This window comes from Sitophilus oryzae, unplaced genomic scaffold (assembly GCF_002938485.1).
Source record: "Sitophilus oryzae breed Bouriz unplaced genomic scaffold, Soryzae_2.0 scaffold_1057_pilon_pilon, whole genome shotgun sequence".
Classification (NCBI taxonomy): domain Eukaryota; kingdom Metazoa; phylum Arthropoda; class Insecta; order Coleoptera; family Curculionidae; genus Sitophilus; species Sitophilus oryzae.
This window is the reverse complement of record NW_022145679.1, coordinates 699,477-724,379: the sequence shown is the minus strand read 5'-3', so window position 1 is coordinate 724,379 and position 24,903 is coordinate 699,477. Positions and strand designations below refer to the sequence as shown.

Below are 24,903 nucleotides of genomic sequence, written 5' to 3'. Positions count from 1 at the left end.
AAAACATTATGTTTGTGTCATATGTCAAAATGATAGGCTTTAGAAAAAATCGGAGAACACAAGCTCATTAGGGATGTGATTATCTACAACTTTTATCTGGAAACTTTTTGTCCAAAATAGATTATAATGGAATTAGGGACAATTTTTAAAATAGCCCAAATTTGTTTTTTTTTCGAAGAAGCTAGTAAGCCATGAACTTTTTCAAAAATCTGAAAGGCGCATATTTATGAGCCCACAAAACTGTAATTCTTCCCCAGTACAAATTCTATCTCCAGTAGTTTCCGAGATAGCCGTAGAGAACATCGTGGGAAACTCACCCTCTATAACTTAACGTAATTTAATTTGTGCATACAGGGTGTTTAAAATTCCGCGCTCACCATTGGTGACTGGGAAACTGTAAGAGATACGGGGTGGCTTAAATTGGGCTTAATTAAGCTATGACTACTTGTATACTCTACCGTTTTTGAGTTTTTCGGTACTCTTTGTAAAATCTGTCGTAGATTACAATAACCGTTAGTAAATACAATAACAATGAAGTTAAACATGTGTAGTTTCTTTATTGTTTTCAAACGTCACAAAAGTATCGTATGGTCGAAAAAAATACGACGACCAGTTGGGCTGGAAATGACAATCGATACCATTTCCCAGATAAATTTCCATAAAAAAATTGTAAATTTTTGTAAAAATATGCCAAATCCTGGAAGGTAAACCAAGTACCAGTACTGGACACCTCGCAGAAACATTCCGGAAAAGAGTTTTAAGTGAACAACAAGAACTCGAGACCTCTACGAGCAGAAATGAGAATAAAATTCAAAAGACTACTGGAAATGAAATTTGTTCATCAATTACCTTAGTGAATTGTACAAACTGCGACATTAAAATTAAAACCAACTCAAAAAGAGAGTCATTAAAAAAAATAAAAATAATATTTGTTTATAGTGTCATTGTTAGTGGTAACATTATTCTGTGAATTACTGTAAAAACTTTTTAATAAACATTTAAATAAGAATTCCAATTCGATCTTAGAAAAAATATTGTGTGCAACATGTGCAAAAAGCATATTTGTTGCATTCAGCATGACTGCAGGAAAACTCATGCTCATGCAACAAATATGTCCTTTTTGCGCTAGTTACACAAATAGCTATTTAACCCCAAGATTAGATTGGAAAGTGCCCATAAGGACAATGTAAACACTATTTGGCGCTATTCTTGCAACGGTCGCGACCCAAAACTTTTGAAAATTTTGGAGCGGTTCGGCATTTTCCGGAATTATATCGGCAAATATTGTTTATTCAAATTTATTATTATTTTCGTTTAATTTTATAAATAAAATACAGTGTGTTGCATACAAGAAACTTTATTTTATATAAGGACGCATATATGAAATACCTATGAAGCATTGGAAACCGACGTTATGCCACGATCCACGATGGTTTTTGCAGTTCACAGTTCACAGCACAGCTTTTTAAGTTTTTAATGCCACTTTTTCACAATTATTACCGGTTGAAGTAAATAAAACTTGAATTAAACTCACAAGATAGCAATAATTACTTTGAAAATCGACGCTATAAACACTTTTCGGAATTTCTTTAATGAGAGCGGTTTAGATTTTGAAAGATTATTATGATTTTTGAAGATTCTGACTTTGACAAGAGAAAATTTTTTCTCTTTTTGTTTGCCGTTGTTCTTAGCGACCGCTATAGCAGCGCCAGATCGCGTATAACGGTCGCGACCCAAAATAATTTCGCGATCTAAAATTTTTACGGGCTTTCCAATCTAAACTTGTTGCATTTATCTATGCCCCAAGGAATATAAAATTAAAGCACTTTTACGCCTAAGCACAAAAGTACGAAAATATATTATTAAACTGACATAAAGAACGTAACCATAGTTTCTCGATATATAATTCCTTACAAGCTCACTTACAATCAGTGAATGCAGTGTGCATTCACCAATTAATACAATACTTAAATGCTCCTGATTTTATCTAGTCTGTTTTTTTATGGAGATATATTAAAGACAGTGTTTAAAAAACTCGTCGAACTATTGTCGATAACATGAGAGAAATTATTGCAGCTACTTTTCGAGGTAGAACTCCACATATGCCTTTTAAAATGAAAAGATCCTTTTGAAAAGACAATCATTTTATGCAGTTACCAGGAAAGGAAGCATTTTGAGCATTTGATTTCATCTAGATAATTTTGTCACATAATTATAGATTTATACAGAGTTGTTCACCACATACGACGCGGAATATTGTAGCTAAACGATTGGATTTTTACAAATTGTAAGTTTTGGGTTCGTTGAAGGACTATTAGAGCTACAATTTAAAAATATTTTTACAAGTTACAGAGTGTCCCAAATAAATAAAAAATATCAAAGTTGTATTTTTTTAAATGGAACACCCTGTATATTATTACATTTTTAGTTTCTACGATTAAAATAAAGGTAAATTTGATTACGGTTTATTATACTTAAACCTTACCGTTTTTGAAATATTTTCAATTTTGTTAAATTGCAGTATAAATTTTAAGGCTTCATTTCTCCGAGGGTATCAAAGTTTTTAATACTAAATATTTACTAAAGTTTATTTATTGATCAGTTATGGTGTTGCAATAATACAAATTTTACTACCTTATACAGAGTGTCTAAATATTTATTTTAAATAATTATTAGTTTTATACGGCAATAACTTGTTTAATTTAAATGGAACACCCTGTATATTTTATGAGAATCAGATGCACAATTTAATTGTCTATCAAATTGTATTATGCCATTTTTTACCTATCTCTTCAAGCTTCCGAAGAAAATGCATTTTCTTGTAATTTAGAACTCATTTATCAATATACCCATGGAATACTGACATTTTAGATTATTTTTAAAGATGTACCAAATTTTTAAAGGGCACAGATACTAATATTGTCAATATAGTTCGTTTATTTCATTAAAAATAAAAAAAAACTGTTTAAATATTTGTTAAAGAGGACCAATTAATATGATTCCAGTATTCAAACTACATTAATTGACTGTTTGCGTTGATTAATAATAATTGCTCCAAATACTAAAAAACTGAATTATTTATGTGTATTAGACAGTGTGGTAAAAAACTAACACCTTAAAAATGATATTTCATTTTTTGACAAATGCTTATTTATAACAAGACGTTCATTTTCATAACTTATTATTATATTGATTTCTGATTCAAATCCACATTTATTTAGAATAATTTATTAACGAACACAATTAAGTATGTAATTAATTAGTATTTGGGCGGAAATACTGCTGGTATATTTAATTAATGCAAACAAATGTGCTAGTAATATCATCGTTTTACTAAAAACGATAATATTACTAGCCTGTATATTTTGTACATTTGTTGTTTTAAAAACAATCTAAAATGTCAATATTCCATGGGTATATTGATAAATGAGGTCTAAATTATAAGAAAATGCATTTTCTCCGAAAACTTGAAGGGATAGGTAAAAAGTGGTATAATACAATTTGATAGACAATTAAATTGTGCATCTGATTCTCATAAAATATACAGGGTATTCCATTTAAATTAAACAAGTTATTGCCGTTTAAAGCTAGTAATTATTTAAAAAAAAATTTAGACACTCTGTATAAGGTAGTATAATTTTTATTATTGCAACACAATAACTGATCAATAAATAAACTTCAGTAAATATTTAGCATTAAAAACTTTGATACCCTCGGAGAAATGAAGCCTTAAAATTTATACTGCAATTTTACAAAATTGAAAATATTTCAAAAACGGTAAGGTTTAAGTGTAATAAACCGTAATCAAATTTACCTTTATTTTAATCGTAGAAACTAAAAATGCAATAATATACAGGGTGTTCCATTTAAAAAAATACATCTTTGATATTTTTTATTTATTTGGGACACTCTGTAACTTGTAAAAATATTTTTAAATTGTAGCTCTAATAGTCCTTCAACGAACCCAAAACTTACAATTTGTAAAAATCTAATCGTTTAGCTACAATACTCCGTGTCGTATGTGGTGAACAACCCTGTATATAGTTTTATTTGTGTAATAATTAAAATATGTTTTAAACGTGTATCTTTTTATTACCGTTGAGTATTTTGCTCTACAATCTTTAATTTTTGTTAAATTAACAAAAGGTATATCACAGGCACCTAGATTTTTTCAAATAATAAAGATCTACTGACGCAAAATCATAAAAACTAAAATATCTAAGAAAATCCTTGTCTGAGGGGTAGGCAACCTAAATAATATTTTGAAGATATATAAATTCCCCATTGAACACCGGAATAATATACTGGGTGTTCGATTTAAAATAAAGAAGTAACTTGCTTTTAAAGTGACTAATGTTCCATATTAATTTTGGCTCGCCCTGTATAATTTTTCGGGTCAAATTTCAATTTGTTTTAACATACAATGGTTACTGTAATTAAATATCAGACTATACAAGGTCAACTAAAATTTAGGTAGCTGTTCGAAATTTAAAATTTACTATGCATTTTCACAAAATTTGAAATATGTCAAAATCCTTAGGTTTTAGGTATATGCTTCTTTAGTAAAACTCACCTTTATTTTTCTCCTAAAATCCGAAAATCAATTAATATATAGGGTATTCCATTAGAAGAAACACAACTTTTATGTGTACCTTTTTTGGGGAGACCCTGTATAATTCTATATATTTTTATAAAATGCTTACAGTTAACTCGATATAAACTACCGTTCTCCTTGGAGCTTCCGCTGCGTATGAGAGGCGACACCCTGTACTAGGTATTTTAACCTTCTATATTTTCTAATTTATCTTTTTACATTCTTTCTATAGAATTATCGCATTCATCATGCAAGTTTATAAAGATTTAACAAAAATCTTTCATTCAGTTAATTGATATAAAAAGAAGCATTAACTAAAGTTCCACATTTTATCACAATTTCTTTACTAATTCATATTTCATTGTGGGTATTTTATTAAGTTCTCTATGTAAATTTTAAAAGGGCTGACTCTTCAAATCTGCCTAACATTCTTTATAGTTCGCCTGATGTAATAATCTTCGTATATGGTTTCATGTCGACACTCATTTTGTTCAAGTGCGTCGGTTATCTTTTTTTCTGTTTATTTAAGGTTCAAAAATGATATTACAATGTGCAATTTAATGGTAAATTGTAGGGTTAAGTAAAATTACTGAAAAAGTAAGTACGTAAATATTAAAAATGGAGTAAGATAATTGTTTAAATAAAGTTTTAAAAAATATTCATATAAAACACCAGTCACCTATTCTTTACATTAGAAATTTTAATATAATATAAAATAAATGTGGAAATTTGTATAACAAATATAAAAATTTTGCAGCGTTGCCTGATTGTACAACTTAAAAAAAAATTGAATTGAACATTTTTTCACAAGTTCTAAAATTACGCTACTATGACCACAGATAACATAATCTCATGCTATCTGTACTATGACTTATTTATTTCTACTATCAGGCGCTTTAAAAATTCTATGATATACAGGGTGCGTCTCAAAAGTGGCTAACCCCTATAACATTTTTATTTTATTCCATAGAAAATGACACTCTGAATAGACTCTGACATATCATATGTCAACGTTTGATATTCTCGCTTAAAAAGTAATCGTATTTTAAATTTCAATCCTGTGTTAAAAACACTAATTTTTAATCAAAGAGCCTTGGAAAAATAGAATTGATCGTCTAATGTTTTTAGTGTCTTGTCCTAGCCGGTTAAAAGATAAATAAATCGTATTTTTAATCATATCTCAATTTTTTCAAATGGAACGAGGGTGGCTCATTAGCATATTTGGGAAAAGCATTTTTTACGAATAATTTGGTACCACACACTTGGTATTTCGAGGCAAATTGTCATTACGCACCGCATGTTACAATAATTTCAAATAAACAATATGCGAAAATGTCAAAAGCTAATATATGATATGTCATTCTATTCAGGGTGTTAATTTCTATGGAATAAAGTAAAAAAATGCGGAGGGTGCTTTTAAAAATAAAATGGTATGGTCATTTTTGGTGAAACAGAAAGTGACCGAAAACAATAATTAAACACGTCAATCGATCCTAATTTATGTCATATACTTTTGACATAGCTTGGCATAACATACCAAATCTCGTTTTTTAATCTCAAAAAATAAAAAAGTTGTCGGGGTGAGCCACTTTTGAGACGCACCCAGTATAGTCTTATGTCATGTAGTAGCATGTCTATCAAAACCGTTGAAATTATACGAAATGAAAGTCCCAATTAACAATTATGTACCTACCAACTGATGAAGACCAAAACGATTAAAATGTCTGTATATTTCTATATCTTATGTATATATTTCAAACCGGTCCTTTCAACGGGACTTTGATAAAATATGGATCATATATTACTACTTAGCTCACTAAAAGGCGTAGTTTACGTTGAGTGGCATCATTAGAATCGAAAAAAGCTCGTTATAAAAATATGAATATAGTTTGCCTATTTGGAAAATTATTTATGAAAAATTTGTAAAATACATTATTACAATCATTTTTATAACATTTTATAAAAACATAGTATGCCACATATCCATACATTAGCTATAGATTTACATGTTTATATGATATATTCCATTAAATTCATTAATATTACTAACATTTAGCATTATCCCTCTATATTTTTTTTTACTTCAGTTCAATACTAATATCGCATAAAGCTTGTTTTAATACTAGTATATTATATTTTATTCCATAGACAGAGAAGTTTATACTTGGCTGTCGCATAAAATTATTTAAAAATGTATTTATTTTGAAAATTGTATAAAAAAATTGTTTCTATTTTTAAGCAATCCAAGTAGTACAGCCTTACTTTAAGGATCGTTTATTAGAGTACTACAAATATACCTAAGGTTTCAAGGGTGTTACGGAATTTTACGTGATCGCCATTCGATTTGGCATTAAAATGTGCATAAGAGTACCAAATTTCAGGAAAAACGATTTACCGATTTTCTTAAAAATAAACAAAATATGTTATTTTTAATTAACATTTTGAGGGCTGCAAATTCTTTGGGAAGCATTTTAGGACATATTATGTTCAATGGAATTTTTTGTTTTATTTTTATCTGCAGAATCATACATCGAAGTTAGATACACTGGTTTTTGACACCCTGTAAAATAATGGCTATATCTTTGTGGCGGGTTCATTTCTGTGATGTGTCAATCGGAAGGAGATACAACAGTATCTTACACTGCAATAGATTTGTCATCACATTCTGTCAGCTTGATTGAACCTAGCAAAATGTGCGGTGTCTTTGCATTATGTAATAATAAAGGGTGGTATATTTCGACTCCAGAAAGACGATTTTTGTTAACTTGACATATTTCCAAGAATTCTTTGGATTTTGTTTTAATTTTAGTTAAAAACATAATATCTTGATAATTGGTAGTAGAAAAAATCTTTTTTTTTAGTTTTCAAAGTAAAATAATACGGTATTTTGGATTTATTTGATGAGGAAAATATGTTTCTTTTATCGAGATCTGCCAGCCTTGAAAATACCTGCATTTATTTAAGACTCACCCTGTGTAATTGGCACACAAAAACCTAATTGCCAATTTGTAGAGAGATATTTAGTATTAGCCAAGAAGAAGTTCTAACTAGCAGACATTCTGATGTATTTAAATTTGCTCTTTATTTAAAGACGAAAACATTGGATCAATGTGTACAATCAGTCATGACGAAAACTGGACACTAAAAATCGACATCATAAGGGAGGCATATCACACAACGCTCGATGGAACGAAGAGGAAGAACCAAAAAAGACCGTAAAAGAATAGAGTGGATACGACAAAAGACCCAGCTAATAGATGTTGTCCACATAATCAAATTCCTCAAGTGGCTGGACAGGATACCTGGTAAGAAGGACGGACAGATGGAACACAAACATTACGTGCTTATCATTATGGTATCCACGAGGAATTAATAATAATTTCAAGTCTTGTGTATTGTGATTTATTTATGCATAATTGAAGATTTCCCTCATTCATCTTCACTAGAACATAAAGTGTATGGGATTGTGTGAGATTTTATATATTTTATATCCATATTATCAGGTTTTTCTAAAATCTTTGAGACAGTTATAAAAAACATTTGTTAAAATTCTTTCTAAAATTTAACATAATAGCAAAAAATCAATTTGGTTTTTTAGAAGGCAAATCAACACAGGATGCCGTTCATGCATTGACATTATCAATCTATGATGCTCTAGACTCGGGACATCGAAGCGCCTGTATATTTGTAGATCTCGCTAAAGCATTTGATACGGTAAATCACAAAATACTTTTAGACAAATTAGAGAGATATGGAATACGAGGAAACAGCCTTAGTATTTTAAAAAGTTACCTTAAGAACAGATCACAATATGTTAATTTGGGAGATATTAATAGCAAGCCAGGAAGGATTGAGCATGGTGTACCACAAGGCACTGTGTTGGGTCCGTTATTGTTTGTTATTTATCTTAATGATCTACTTACAATTAACACAAAAGCAGAAATTTTTAGCTACGCAGATGATACAGCGATATTAAACAAATCTAACTCTTGGTCGAATTTGAAAAGATTAGCAGAGGAAGTCTTTCAGACAATGAATACCTGGTTTGTCAAAAATAAATTTATATCCTTCTCTATTTATAAAAATAATGAACCAGATTGGGACAGATTACATATAACCAATAATAATGTAATACCGGAATGTGATTTTATAAAATATTTAGGGGTTACAATCGACAAACATCTTAAATAGAATATTCATATTAATAATGTAACTAAAAAATTGCGAGGATTGTTACCGAAATTTAATTATTTGAAAACTTTTTTGGACGTCAAACAGCTTAGAATCCTGACTCAGCCCTAGGATTCTAGGGTGGGGTGGTGCGGCTGAATGTCATTTAAAGAGCTTGTATTCTGTTCAAAAATGGTTCATAAAAATTATTTACAATAAAGAGAAAACTTTCTCTTCAAACGTTCTCTTTAAGCAGGCGCATCTACTGGATATACGTCAGCTGTACTGCCTAGATGTTTTAAAATTCATTTATCAGGGGAAAATATCTGTTGAACATGTTGACCATGAATATGAAACTAGACATAAGGCATTTTATCCTAGTTTATGCTCTAAAACTGCTGGACAGATCTTCAAAGTTTTTTGCACCTCGATTATATAACATCTTACCAACCTTCCTAAAGAAAGTTAAAAGTTACTCTGGGTTTAAAAAAGGGGTATGCAAATCGATGGTTGATCGAGGTAGAGATATATTTAATGACCTAGTTAACTTAAAATATACAAAATAAATTTTCATAAGTGCTAGTGAACATTATATATTGTCATAATTAAATTGTATTCCTTTCCACATACAAGTAATTGTATTACTTTGTGGTAATTCTTTTAACGTTTATTTCGATTCTTAAAGTTTATATTTAGTCTTAGTTAAATTGCTTATTATATATAGTATAGCTTATTATGTTGTATTGTACTGTACTATTTTGTATCTGTTTTAATTTCAAGAGAAAATGTTTAATAAACGTTATTATTATTATTATTGCTATGTATCCCCATATCTTTTAAATATGTGTTTTAAATTATTTTGTGTTGATTCTTGTTTGTTTTACATTCTTGTCAAAGGGACATAAAAAAAGAATCAAAAATATAGACTTAAGTCATAAAAACGACTTTACTCTTTATGGAAACGACTTTAAGTCAAAAACTTAAGATTTAAATCATTTAAACGTTACGTTGAGATTGACTTAAGATTATTTTTATTTTAGAAATGATTTAAGACCGTAGAATTATAAAGAGCGGTCAGGATTTTTGGAGTTACAATAGCAAAACAACTCTATTTTAACGCAGTCCAGTAAAACATATTGCAGTAAATTCTGGACGCGCGTTTTGCTAACCATGTTATCACTATCAGCGGATGATTAAAACGAAAAGTAATTACCACAGTAAGTAATCGAGTTTTAATCGTGTAATCATGTTGGTAAAATGGTTAGAAAAACGAGCTTCGAGAGTATATAGTGAAGTATTTTGGAGTATAGTCAAGTACTGTGGAAAAACAGTGGGATTTTTTATTAAATATAAGCTAGAAATTTTTAATATGTTTTGTTTTTAATTTCACCTAACATAATTTTCGGACACAAGAAATAGCCGATCTTATCATTAGTCAAGCAGCATTAAAAGCGATTATCTTAGTAACCACCAGTTCGAAGTTGGTTAAAGAATGCCTAGAAAGGCTGAACAAATTAGGCAAAGATAATAAAGTACTCTGGCTGTGAGCCTGCCAAGTTATACAGGGTATTTAAAAAACACGTGCCATCTCTCGTGGGGTGATTCCTCATTGTAGCGTTCTATGAAAAGACTATGAAAAAATACAATGCGTGTAACGTTATAGAAGATATAAGAAAAGTAGCATTACTTTATTTAAATTGTTAAATTTTATGCGGTGTTAAATCAGATGTGTTGCAACCTGTAGATTCTAGAATCTATGTCTCGTTATTCATCTGTTAATATAGCGCAATATTATCTATAGAAAGTAATACTATTACAAGGCGTAATATAATGAAACCTAAAATCTAAATCACATTGTAACTACTGCATCGACATAAATGTTCTTAATAATCTAACCACTAAATATAGTCTGTACGATATTATTTAAAATGTACGTTACTGTTTAAGACTGAAAATATAGAAAATCTAAAACATAAAAACTAGAACGTAAATCTACACTTAGCTGTTTTTTATGTAATCTTGCTTCAAACAGTAGCAGCGTGAGGTGGTCTCGCTTCTCTGTACTCAGCCATCCAACACAACCAAAGGGGCCAGAATGAGACACCATAAATTGGTACAGCCGTAACTAACTAGCTTACAGCTGGGAACGAAGCAGCATGGGACTCAAGCTACATCCACGCTGTGGCACTTATATGTATGAAAAAATCGTTCTTACTGGGGACACTCGTCCACAGGACATCCGTACATAAGATAATGTCCGTACATAAAACACTACCCGTACCTTGGACACAGTCCGTACCTTGGAATAGTCCGTACCTTGGACACAGTCCTTACTTGGACACAGTCCGTACCTTGGACCACGAAACTCTTGTTTAAAATCAAACACCGTCTAATAAACAAAATGAACCTACCTCGAAATACTTCCGAGGGCTCAATAAATAATAAACAATCTGTCCTTTCTTCCAAATGACATTCTGGAGGACAAAAGCAAAGGGACGCCAACGTGTCAGCAAAACACAAATACAAGTTGGGACATCCGTAACTCTACCCTAAAAATATTCAATAATAATATCGAATCTAAAAGGATAATATCTCATCTTTACCTGTTGCTTTGAAATAGCAGCTGATTCAGATTATACAACAAGATTTAAATAATCACCATTTCTAAAAGCTGGGATAAAACAGAGCGTCAAAACAAAGTGAGGTTAAGCACGGAGAGTTGACAGAAGCGATGTTGACAGCGCGCGCCTTCACAGAATAGTAACAGGGTTGTGTCGAACGATCACAGGGTTGGCGACCAGGGAACGTAAAAATTACGCGTCAAATAACCTATCCGGCCTGAACGAGAGGGAATCCGGTGATGATAGGCCCCCAGACATCATAAACTATATATAAAAAAGACATGTAACGAACTAAAAACGTTATATCATGTAAAAATGAGATTTATTTTTCATATGAACATAGGTTCGATTCTGCTTTGTTTCGTAGCTACAGGGTATTAAAGTCTTAATATGGTTTCGATTAATTATAATTTTCTTCCAAGTACTTGTAACGATTCCAATGAAATTTTGAAGGTAAAAGTTACTATAAATGCGACATATTTTAAAGATAAAGAAGTGTCGACATATTCACCAGGGACGTGCACATGGGTTATTACTGAAATATTTTTCTAAAAAAAGCATGTACGTCACTGACATTTTTTTCTCTTGTTAGCAAAATAGTGTAAGCAGTCTAATGCCGATTAAAAAATTGTCTTGATATTTTGTTGATTTCGGCCTTCTTGATGAGACAAATAATATCCGCTATGCCGACGATACGGTCTTAATTGCAGACAATATACACGACCTACAACAACTGGTCAACAAGGTAGGAGAACAGAGCAAAGCAATGGGTTTAAACATCAACATCAACAAAACCAAATTATGATTATATCCAGAAATCCAGATGTGTTTATAACTCCATCCTAACATTTAATTCAAGGCCCATAGAAAGAGTAGATAAATTTAAGTACTTGGGCATTTGGCTCTCCGAAGATTGGACATCAGACAAGGAAATTAAATGTCGCATCGAACAAGCTCGGCAGACATTCTTGAGGTTTCGAAAAGTACTTGTCTGTTCTGATTTTGACGTTAGCCTTAGATTAAGATTCGTAAATTGTTATGAGTGGTCGGTGCTCCTTTATGGTATGGAAGGTTGGACATTGAAAGTAGTTACCATCAACAAAATGAGGCTTTTGAGATGTGGCTATATCGCAGAATCCTGAAGATACCTTGGACGGCTAGATTGACAAATGAGGAAGTTCTCAGACGCGTTGACAAATAGCGTGAATTATTTGAATTGATTAAAAAGAAAAAGACCGCATACCTGGGGCACATAATGCGAAACCCCAAATATCAATTCTTGCATTTGTTGATAGAAGGCAAGATCGAAGGCCGAAGGGGTATCGGAAGGAAGAAAATGTCTTGGCTGAGGGATATTGGACAGTGGACAGGGCTACTCGATGTTCAGTCGTTAATACACACCGCCCGGAACAGAGAAGCAATGGAAAATGTTATCGCAAACATCCATTAATGGATCTGCACTAGAAGAAGAAGAAGAAGATGAGACAAACGCAATTTTATTAATTTGCCTTGATCCAAGTCTGATAGCAACCCTTAAAAATTTTTAATAAGTACTCATTGATTCCTCATCAAAAAATATGAAAAAAAGTTCCTATAAACATGGGTATGGAAATGCATAGTTTTAGAGTTACAGGATGTCAAAACTTTTTAAAATATTATTTTTTTATTTTAAATTGCTATAGGTTGGACTAATATTAATAATAACTAGTAGTAATAATATTTAATAAGAAATTAGGTAAAATATATAATTTATTAATTTTATTTTTATTTTAATTTTATTAATTGTGATTAATAAAATTGCGTTTTTTTCTCATTAAGGAGGCCGAATTCGACAAAATAGTGAGAGATCACTTTTAATTGACATTAAACGGCCTACACGATTTTCATATCAAAAGATAAAAGTCAGTGGCGCACATGTTTTTTTTTGAAAAATATTATAGTGATAACCCATATGCACGTCCCTGATGAATTTAGGGACACTTTTTTAGCATTAAAATATGTAGAACTTTTACCCTCAAAATTTCATTCGAATCACTAAAAGTCCTTTATAATAAATTAAAAGAAATTTTTTTATAAGAAAAAAAATAAATTTATTATAAGAAAATTATAATAAATCGAAAGATTATTAAGACTTTAACACCCTGTAGCTACGAAACAAAGCAGAATCGGACCTATGTTGATATGAAAAATAAAACTTATTTTTACGTGAAGAATCTGCCACTAGAGGTGGCACATGTTTTTTGAGACACCCGTAGAAGGCAATGAAAAAGAAAACGATCTAGCTAGAAAAAGAGCGATCAATCCACTATCTGAACATGAATCGTTCTGCTTTCCAAGTGGAAACCAACTCAAAGCGGAACTCAAGAAACTGGAAGACTCCATCCGTAGCCTGGAATGGGAATCCACCAACAGTCCAAGACACTCGAAGAAATTTCACAAAACTTACTACCGAGAATCAAATATTTTCCTTGATTTAAGTAAGAACACTCGTCGGATTGTCGCGAGGTTTTTAACAGGACACTGCCTCCTCAACGAACACCTCAGTAAATTGAAGCTAAGAAACAACAACGAAAGCAGATTCTGTGTGGAAAATGGTGAAACACCAGAAGCGCCGAGACAACAACTACTCTTGCCATGAAGTTTGGTACGACTGATATCTGAGATGGAGAACTAACCTCTGTAAAACCGTCTCAGATACTGGCTATTATCAAAGTTCTGAGATTGTACGATGAGTTATATATTTACACATTCAACAATATAATTTTAATAAGTAATGATATTTTTTCAGCTTAATGAAGAAAGCTCAGTTAAAAAAGCATAATTTATACGTAAATTGTAAAACATACAGTATCCTTCATTATAAAAGAACTAAAGTTAAAAAATGAGCTTTTAGTATACCTTTAACACAAAAATTCCCCATGTCCGCGAATATTAAATACCGGATTTTAATGTGGCCTAGTTGTATATGTTTCCGTAATTCCTCTAAAAATTCCCCATTAATTATTTTCGTATGTGTAAGCTAAACGTAATTATTTTTATTTTTCAGGAAGAAACGAAATTAAAAAAAGTAGGGGTATGTATTATTAAAATCTTTCATTTGTAGTTGCATGTTGTTCGTTTAGAAATAGAAATTTTATACACAACAAAACCAATTATTATAAAGTATTTTTAATTAATATTTTTAATGTACCGATACGATTGAAAAAAAACGGCGTCAAAGACGGCTGGGAGATGACAATCGATGATAATTTTGGCGAGGTCAAGCCTTATACGTCATTTACTTGGCTAGTAGGTACTCTTCTTTATTTTTTAATGGTGCCTAATGCTTAAACCTTAGGAAGGTTGTTATTTATATTTATATTGAGTAAAATTGATTTTTATTGTGTAGCTTAAAATTCAATAAAACATTTTTTGGAAATAGATTTGTGTGTCTGGAAACGGTTTTCTGTCCTTTATTAATCTTTCTATAATAAGTGTTAATTTATTCATTTTTAGTAAATGAAGTGTAGAGATTTACCTCGCCAAAATTATTATTGGTTGTCATTGCCTAGCCGTATTTGACGCCGTTTATATTATACCTATACATCTATTTGAAATTAATTAATTTAAAATTAATTAACATTTTTTTGCAGAAATAAACCATCCCTTAGTAATATATAATTCAATACTAAATATAGAAGTTATGATTGTTAGATAAAAATTAATGAACTTTAGTAACTATGGATCCCTGAATATACAAACTTAATATGTTTAATAGGCAAGTTTCACATTTTTCAATTTCTATATCATTCGGCAGGTTTCAACCTAACTATTTCTTCCTACTTTGCTTTTTTTGCAAAAGTATGTAATTAGTAAGTAATAATATTGAACACAGTACAAATACTAAAAAATATTTTTGATATTTAACTGTGGGAAATATATTTTAAAATATTTGAAATCTTTGTAATATTTTACTAAATGTACTTTTATCGTACAAATTACACCGTTAAATATGAAAAATTATTTTTATTAGTTAAATATCTAAGTCAGACAAATCTAAAAAATGTAAAGTTATGATGAATTAAATAATTGATTAATTGCAATAATTTAACTTTATATTATTACTATAGATCCAAAAATCTCTATAAAAAGAGTATCTTATATGTCGTCTAGTATTAAATAAGGGGATAATATCTAACAGAAAACTAGAGAACTATCTTTCTCTTTGCGAATGCCATTTTGTTATAAGATTTTAAAAATGGCGAAAATTAGGTATATGTTGTACAGATATATTCGTATCAGTTTGTATCAAAATATATACGGGTATTCTACTTAAAACAAGCAATTTGGCAACCACTCGTGGTAAAACCGGAAGTATATACAGGGTGTTTCAAAACAAATACGAAAAACTTCAGGGGGCGATTCCTTGTTCAAAATAAAGGGTAGTTTGCTTCATAAACGTTGGGTCAAAAGTCAACCATTAGGGATCGCGGTACAAAGATGGCGGAAAAATAATGTTTTTATTTTTTATCTTGAAAACGAAAAGAGATAGTCTAATGAAATTTTATGGGAGCATTACTATTACGAAAACACACTTTCTGGTAATTTTTTCATTTTTTTCAAAATGAGTGGAAGGGGTTGAAATAAACTACCCTTATCATTCTTGTTAACGAAATTTAAAGAATCTTATCAAACACATACAAAAAATTGATTTGATAGCTTGGTTTATTTAGAAACTTTTTTATCTCTTGTGTTTCTTTGATAGTCTCGCCGATTTGAAATTAAAAAATAACATGTAAAGCATTACATGTCAGGATCAAAAACATTTTTAGATAAAGAATCTAGTGATAATAACGATAATAATAAGAATCTAGATAATAACGTATTGCAGTAGAGTAATGTCAATAAAATAATACCGTATGATCGAGAAAAAACGGCGGCTGAGAAATGAGGATCGATGACATTTCCTATATAAATTTACATATAAAATGACAGCGATCTTCATTTCATAGCCATCGCTGACGTCGTTTTTATTCGATCATACGGTATTAGAAACATCCTAAAAAGTGACAGCGGCCGACTTGATTTTTTCCTAAAAAAATTAGAGCAGCCCACTAGATTCTTTATCTAAAAATGTTTTTTGTCCTGATATGTAATGCTTTACATTTTATTTTTTAATTTCAAATCGGTGAGTTTTATCAAAAAAACACAAGAGATAAAAAAGTTTCTAAACAAACCAAATTATCCAAATTAATTTTTGCATGTGTTTGATTAGTTTTTTTTTTAAATTTTGTCAACAAGAATGATAGAGGTAGTTTATTTCAACACCTTCCACTCATTTTAAAAAAGTGAGAAAATTACCAGAAAGTATGTTTTTTATAATTCAATCCAATCTGTTTTCCAAAAATCAGCTTTTTACGTCAAGCGCTTTAAGCAGGATCGTGATTAATCAATGACCAGATTTTTCGAAACACCGTGTATACGTTTTTTAAAATTCTGAAAATATGTAAAAAAACAAAATAAAATATACGTGTTTAAGCGTTTTTTAGGAAACTTGACCGTTTTTTAAATAAAAAATATTGTAATATTTGAGGGATACTCTACACCCTAGAAGCAACGTGTATGGCAAAATTGAGCTTCTTACGTTGAGTGGTTTGAGCAGGATCGTGATTAATCAGTATGTCAGTCACTTAAGGATTTTATATATTAGTATAGATTACGACGTCCGTTTTAAGTGTCCAGGGTTCGCATGCCTAATGATGTATAGATTATGACTGGTAGTATACATTAATCGAATGTTTTCTCCTCTATATACAGGGTGAGTTTCCTACGATGTTCTCTATGGGTATCTCGGAAAATACTGGAGAGAGTCAGTTAAATGGGGAAAGAATTGCAGTTTTATGGGGTCATAAATATGCGCCATTCAGATTTTTGAAAAAGTTCATGGCTTACTAGATATTTAAAAAAAACAAATTTTGGCTATTTTAAAAATTGTCCCTAATTCCATTATAATCTATTTTAGACAAAAAGTTTTCTGATAAAAGTTGTAGATAATCACATCCCTAATGAGATTGTGTTCTCCGATTTTTTCTAAAGCCTGTCACTTTTGACTTATGACACAAACATATGTTTTTTTAATGGAAACCATGACTTCATAAAAAGCGCCATTTTTTAAGCTTTTCAGCGATATAAGCTATAATATGTTTCTTTCACAAAATTACTAAGTTACAGCCAATTCTTATCTTTTTTGACTAATTTCTCTGAGTTAGCCATGGAAACAAGTTCAATCGTCGTTGCTCCCAGAAATATGAAATTGTCACATTTAATCTTTGTAAAATAAAATAAACAAAAATTGTAAATAAGAGTTTTTTAAGTGAAGAGAAGCGTGTAGGATGTAGGATTGTTGGTTCAACTTTTCTTGGCTATACAGTTTCGAGGATACGTTGACCGTTGACCGGTGAACGTTACTTACGTAGGATAGGGACTCAGGGATAGAAAGTGGTGGACCAAATTGCATGGGTCTCCTCGGTGACTTGACGTAGCCATTTTAGATTTTTTTTATGCGGTACGGTTAACAACAAGGTTTACAAAAGAACTTATGAGTTGAGAGAGGCACTCGAAGAGGCAGAACAGGAGAAGTTTAATTAAGTCGACCGGTCGTTCTGTGAGAATAGCTAGAAATTCATTTTAAAAAGAAGCATTTATGTACTCAAAACAATTGCAGATTTTTTGAAAATTTTCTAAAATAACTTATAGTGATATTATTTTTTTAAGTTTTAGTTTGTGTAATGCAAATTGTAAAGAGACGTTTAATAATATATTTTGTCTTTTTATAAGTAATAAATCATAACAAAATTAGAACATCACCATTGAAAACCGTTCTCTATAAAAACGTAAATAACTTTCACTGGTCAACGTATCCTCGAAACTGTATGACTAAGAAAAGTTGAACCAATAATCCTACACGCTTTTCTTCATTTGAAAAATTTTTATTTCCAATTTTTGTTTATTTTAATTTACAAAGATTGGATGTGACAATTTCACATTTCTGAGAGCAACGACGATTGAACTTGTTTCCATCGCTAACTAAGTGAAATTAGTCAAGAAAGATAAGAATTGGCTATAACTCAGTAATTTTGTGAAAGAAACATATTATAACTTATATCGATGAAAAGCTTAAAAATGCCGCTTTTTATGAAGTCATGGCCAACTATGGTTTCCATTAAAAAAAACATATGTTTGTGTCATAAGTCAAAAATTACAGGCTTTAGAAAACACAAACTCATTAGGAATGTGATTATCTACAACTTTTATCTGAAAACTTTTTTGTCTAAAATAGATTATAATGGAATTAAGGATAATTTTTAAAATAGGCAAAATTTTTTTTTTCGAAATATCTAGTAAGCCATGAACTTTTTCAAAAATCTGAAAGGCGCATATTTATGACCCCACAAAACTGCAATTCTTTCCCCATTTAACCGACTCTCTATCTCCAGTAGTTTCCAAGATGCCCATAGAGAACATCGTAGGAAACTCACCCTGTAGAGTAGCATTCTAAAATTGAATATGATTTAGTTTCGTCCATAAGTCCTCCGTGCTAACTTAATTCTTCTGTTGATTTCTGGCAATAGAGATCCCGAGCTGTGTATTACGTGTAGTTGTCCCTAATATACATATTCTTCTACAATTTCCAGTGTTGTGTTATTGATTAGAATCTCTTTTCTTTCCACTAATTTGTTGTATATTGTTGTAGTTTTTACTAAATTCATTTTGAGACCCACTTTATTGTTGGCTTTATTTAGTTCATTAATTTATGCTTATAGTTCTTCAGGACTATTGGCAATTAGGACTATGTCATCAGCGAATCTTAGATGATTAAAATATTCTTCATCTATTTTTAATCATTTGTTCGTACAGTCAAGATGACGGAAGATTTCTTCTAATTTTGCTATAAACAGTTTTGGGGATATCGCGTCTCCCTGTCATACTTCTTTACCAGTTGGGAACTCTGGGGTTGTTATATATATCATTACTCTTGCTTTGGCTTCTTTGTATATATACTTGTATTCATTTAAAACTTCCCAATATCGCGGACTTCAGTATGGGAGGCTTAAAAAACGAAAATCTCTAGACTGAAATCGACTGTAGTTTCAAATTGATAATCTGTGGTAAATCCAATTGAACTCTGACGCTTGGCTGACAATTGACGTTTACGGTTCATTAGTTTTTTAGTTTTTATTCACAAATTCTACTTGATTTTGTTCTTTTATTTAACCTGCAGCCGGCAGTACTAATCATATAGTTATAAATAATCTTTTCGCCGATCAAGAACTGAGGAATAGCCTGGAAGATATTCAAAATGTGTAAAACGCTTAAAAACGTATTAGAAAACATTGACTCGTCCACAAATTCGTGAAAATAAATTAGTCCAGATGTTTGTAAAAAGGTCTCTAATTATTTTGAGAAGTTTCCTCGTATCAGTAATTTTCAGGTTCGTAATATGTATATGATAATAAATAGATTAAAACTTATATTTCAGGAAATAGCGCGGGCATTACAGATTGTTGTAAATCAATTTTAAAATATAAAGAAGGTTTAAAACAGGTTTAAAAGTTGAGTTAGTAGAGAAGACTTAAATAAGGTAATGTTGGTAATGGGACCAAAGATCAAATAACACTTGAAATATATAATATGTACAATAATTGTAAGTAGTTTTTATGAATCTGTTTGATATCTATTGCATTGTTTTTATATATTTCTTGAAATATATATTTTTTTACTTTACAGGATGCACAAAGAATAATAAAAAATACAGTTACTCACTAAAAGCACTTAAGGTTTGTAATAGATGTAGTTAGAATATCAAACACCAAACCAAATCAAAAATTATGTTTTATTTTACTGGTATTCCTCGCATTTGAAAGGAAAGTAATTTCATAAATAAGCAGGACATTGTATAGTACACTCTATATTAATTCTTTTTTATCCTATACTTGTTAGTTGACACATTACTTACTAGGTAAAAAATTTAGTACTGATTCCAAACCTATAGTTGTGGTTGTGACATATTCTGATGTCCTTCTGGCAATTTAAAATAAGTTAATATTTAAACAAACATTTCTGGCTTTCCTGACAGGAGTGTGAACACAAATTTAATAAAGGTATAATGTGGATAATGTTCTGATTATTACAGTTTGCATGGATGTTTTTGTATGTTGTTATTTTTAATAAAGTATATTTAATGACTTTTTGAGTATTTCTTTTTCCCTCAGAGGATTGTGTTCTAATCTTTATATATAAATTTTCATAAATTATATCTACAAAATTTATTACCTTCTAATTTTTTGCTAAAGACTTTGTAGTTGATACAGTTTAACAGTATATAAAAGAACTATTTAAATAAGATGTTTGAAAATGCTGTTTTTGTACACATCAATTCAACTGTACTAAAATAAAAACAAATTAAGAGAAATGGGGTGATCTATAAACTATATAACATGAAACGCTTCATCCTATTTTCAAGTCTTCTATTAATTTCACTTATTAAACAACTTTAATTATTCAATAATCTTGATAATTCTAGGAACTCTCAGATATCGTCAAAACATGAAAACAAAAATTCACTTCCTATAGTTCTTACGTCCCTTTAACTGAAATATAAAAAACAGGGGAGTTAATATTCTCCCTGAGACAGTTTATAAAATACCTTTAAGTAAAATCTCTTCGGATCTGCGGTAAAATACATTTATTCTTATTAAATAATTTCAATAATCAATGTTTTTATTTATGACAACCACCTAATAACCTAACTTTAACGTCAATTTGACAATCCTCAAAAATGTTATTGTTAACCTTTTGTTAACCAAAGAATAAATCAATTGCTGAATTCGCTAACGCCAACTTATTTTTCATTAAAAAAAATTACCAATTTTCGTAACTAGGATGGCCATATTGAGGAACTTTTAAAAGAATTGTACTATATTTAGGCGAGAGTTTCTATATAAGGCCTGTCAATACCTTGTTTCGCTAGAGCTCCTATTATTGCCTAGTTGGAAGTCTTCTAAAAGTCTATAAAGGCTATGGCTAGTGAATGTTCGTATTGTTTTGTTCGGCTGATATGATCAGTCGTGCTGAAGCCGCTTCTAAACCCTGCTTGTTCTCGTGTTTGTGCAGCGTCTAACTGTTTTGTATTCGATTGTTTATTATTTTTGTCAATATCTTGTCTGTTACTGGTAGTAGTAGTATTGGTCTATAGTTTCTGATGTCTTGTTGAATTAGAATTATATTAGTATTATTATTAAATTATTTAAATAAGTTTCTTTATAGAGAAATCTAATAACGACAAATGAAATTCTAATAAAAATATATAGATTTTAAAATTCTATAAATTGGGATATAAAAATCCATATATTTTTATAAAAATGTTTCTGTATAAATTTTCCATTTTTTGATATCAACATACGTAACAAACGAGTGTAATGTAAATGAAATCAGTTCAATATATCAATCATAAAAACATGTAGAGGTTTTTCAAAAGCCACCAGATTAAATCAAAAGGGTTTTCTTAAATAAACTTTACGTTAAAAAAAGAAAAAAACAGAAAAGAAAACGTAACAATAGCAAACGTCTGCTTAGGATATTAGACTAAAACGCAAGATATGAAAATGTAAAAATAAGATGAACAGGTTCGGTTTTCTCTGCTCTTTTTGTCCCTTTCCTTCGGCTTAGACCTAAATTAAAAGGGTATGTACGCGATTCTGTGGCGAAGAAAAGAGTTTTCCAATCGAGTTTCCTATTCATTTCTCGCGTGACATTTCGCTGCGATGCAAACGTAAATATTTCTTCGAAATTAAACGAGATGTTAGTAATTACATTAAGTCTCTGTAAAATCCGTTTTCTTTGGTAAACCCAATGTGAATTCTGACAAAGAAAAAAAATATGTGTGCACTATTTGCGCATGTTTGAAGTAAAACTTCTAAATACCAGCTATTAAATTAAAGTATTTGAAAGATATATTTTTTGACTGCTTTTTATAAGCTTCAAAATGATTAGAGTTAATATAAAACCGTATACTATTCTAGCTTTATAATTTTATAATGTTTTTTTTAATTTTTTATTAAAAAAACGATAATTACGTCACCCGGCCGGATAGCTGTGACCATTAAACCAAAATGCTACTACATCTATATCTCTGACGCTGACTACTAGCTGCTACTAATCAACAATTTATTTTGTGTGGTCTGGTTTGGTTTGGTTTGTTTAAATGTTTTGTTCATTATTCATGTTGGGGACTTATGTTTAAATTAATGTTAATAGTTAGGCAACACCACTAAACTAATAGAATATGTATTTCTTTAGCATAATCAACATTGTCTAAATTGTACATAACCAAATTGTCACTCTAAATCGCTGTCTTTTTTAGACAGATCTCACTTGTCCTGTCATTATTCAATTCATTATTCTAATTCTAGTTCTCAGGATGTTGTTAACAAAAGTTTCATCTTAAAATAAAATGTTAATCAATCGCAATTGTTTATCTTCCCCATTTACCGGATTAATAATACAGAAATTACAGATCAATTACAAACAATTCATTAATAATAGTGATTTACAGTAATTTTATTAAATTATACGAATCTTCTCGTTGATTATTGGTTTAAAATAAATATGATAGTGTCCTCCAATGAAAATGCGAGTTACTCACTCTAAATTCTAATTCCAAACTGGCAAATGAGCTAGATGCTTTACCTAGACCGTTATTCAGAAGCTACAAACCTATCGATGAAAATATGCATGAAATCAAGGTTGGTACAGTATCAAGTTTATTATAGTGATTTTCTTAGCAGCGTATGGCACATATCATTATTTAGTGTCGCCACAAGCTTATTTTTTATCGGGGTAGATTATCACGAGATAGCAGGGTTAAATTTTTTTATAAAGGGGTAGATCTACCCCGAATGGGGTAGCTGTGGCAACACTGCCGCTATCACTTTCCTCTCGCTAGCTAAAATTCAAGGCCTTGTGTCAAGCCTTGAATTTTACTCCCAACACGCGTAAGGAACTTTCACTTCAAAAACTAGTAGAAACATTCATTTACCCATATTTCTAATTCATAATTAAGTAAATATTCGCAATAAAGAATGTGTAAATTTTAAGACATTTTCCTGCATAATTTATTTAATATTCATGAAATATTTATACAGGGTGTCCCAGAAATCAGTGCAAGTAAATACTTGTTGTGGCCGGCCGTAGCGCAAGCAGTAATGTGTCGATCTGCGAGAGATGGGATGGTACTGGGTTCGATCCTTTATTTATTTAAAAATAAAAATATTGATTTATCTAAATAGAGCGACCAGCGAGCCGCCACCTCAAGGAAGGCAATAGCAAACCACTTTGAGTATATTTGCCTTGTACAGCCTCTCAAATAGTGCCGTTCGGATTCGGCGATAAACTGTAGGTCCCGTGTGCTTGTGAAATACTAATGACATACATCAAAGGTACATGCGAGAGGTAGCTGACGCTCTGTATAGAGTATGACACTGTAAGAAGAAGAAATACTTGTTATCCAGTATACTTGTTATCTTTAATAAATTGTACTGAAGCTGTGGTTGGTTCCTTGTGAAACATCGTTGAAATATTAGTATTTTAATAAAGCACGCTTTTAGATGTTTCAAAAAACTTTTAATAAGAGTAACTTTAACTCTACATATAGTTAGTAAGTTAAAGTTACTCTTATTAAAAGTTTTTTGAAACATCTAAAAGTGTGCTTTATTAAAATACTAATACTTGTTATCCATACCACCAGTTAAAATTAACTTGTAGTATAGTTCGACCCCAGAAACACCCCATGAGTTTTTTTGCGAAAAAAAATATAGAAAATTTTATATTTTTCTAGAGGTTTTCCGGAAGAAAACTTTTGAGTGCCACTCTTTATTCTCGAGAAATTTATTTACGGTACATAGAGACAATCTCGGAGAGAATACAATGTTGCCCCCTCCTACATTACGCACATTCTACGTGTTTGTAAATTCACAGAAACCAAGGGGGTAGGACAAACCTGCGTTTAGCATCTTTAGTTTCATAAAAAGGTAGTACTGTAATATGAAAACCGTATCTTTGTATCTCTATTCATAAACGAGAAACCCCATAAAATATACGAAAATGTGACGACATGTTGAAGCTAGACGAACTGTGACGAATTCTTGAAGCGAGATATTTTCAATATGGCTTACTAATTGTTTAATAATCTAAATAAATACTTAGTATACACAAGTCAGAGGAATTCAAATTCATAAATAGATTTAAATCCAAATACAAATATTATTTAGCTATAATTGATTGTGAAATTGTATTATAATAGAATATTAGAATAAACGGTATTTATAATTTTAGTTACGTAGGTACATTAGAACTAATCAGTTAATTAAGAACAAACAATACAAATACAAGACATAAAGAATCACATTTGGAAGGAAATCACTCATATAAAAAACGTTTACTTAATCATTTTTATTAAATACGGTTGTTGAAAAATATTAT

At 30.5% G+C, this 24,903-nt stretch overlaps 1 protein-coding gene across 1 annotated transcript in view; it reads left to right on the top strand.

Moving 5' to 3' along the window:
- Window positions 1-24,903, top strand: part of LOC115875372 — a 107,446-nt gene that overhangs the window by 25,218 nt on the left and 57,325 nt on the right. The window contains exon 2 of the mRNA XM_030890802.1: window positions 14,432-14,458. Coding sequence (XP_030746662.1) covers window positions 14,432-14,458 — 27 coding nt within the window. The remainder of the gene's footprint in view (window positions 1-14,431; window positions 14,459-24,903) is intronic.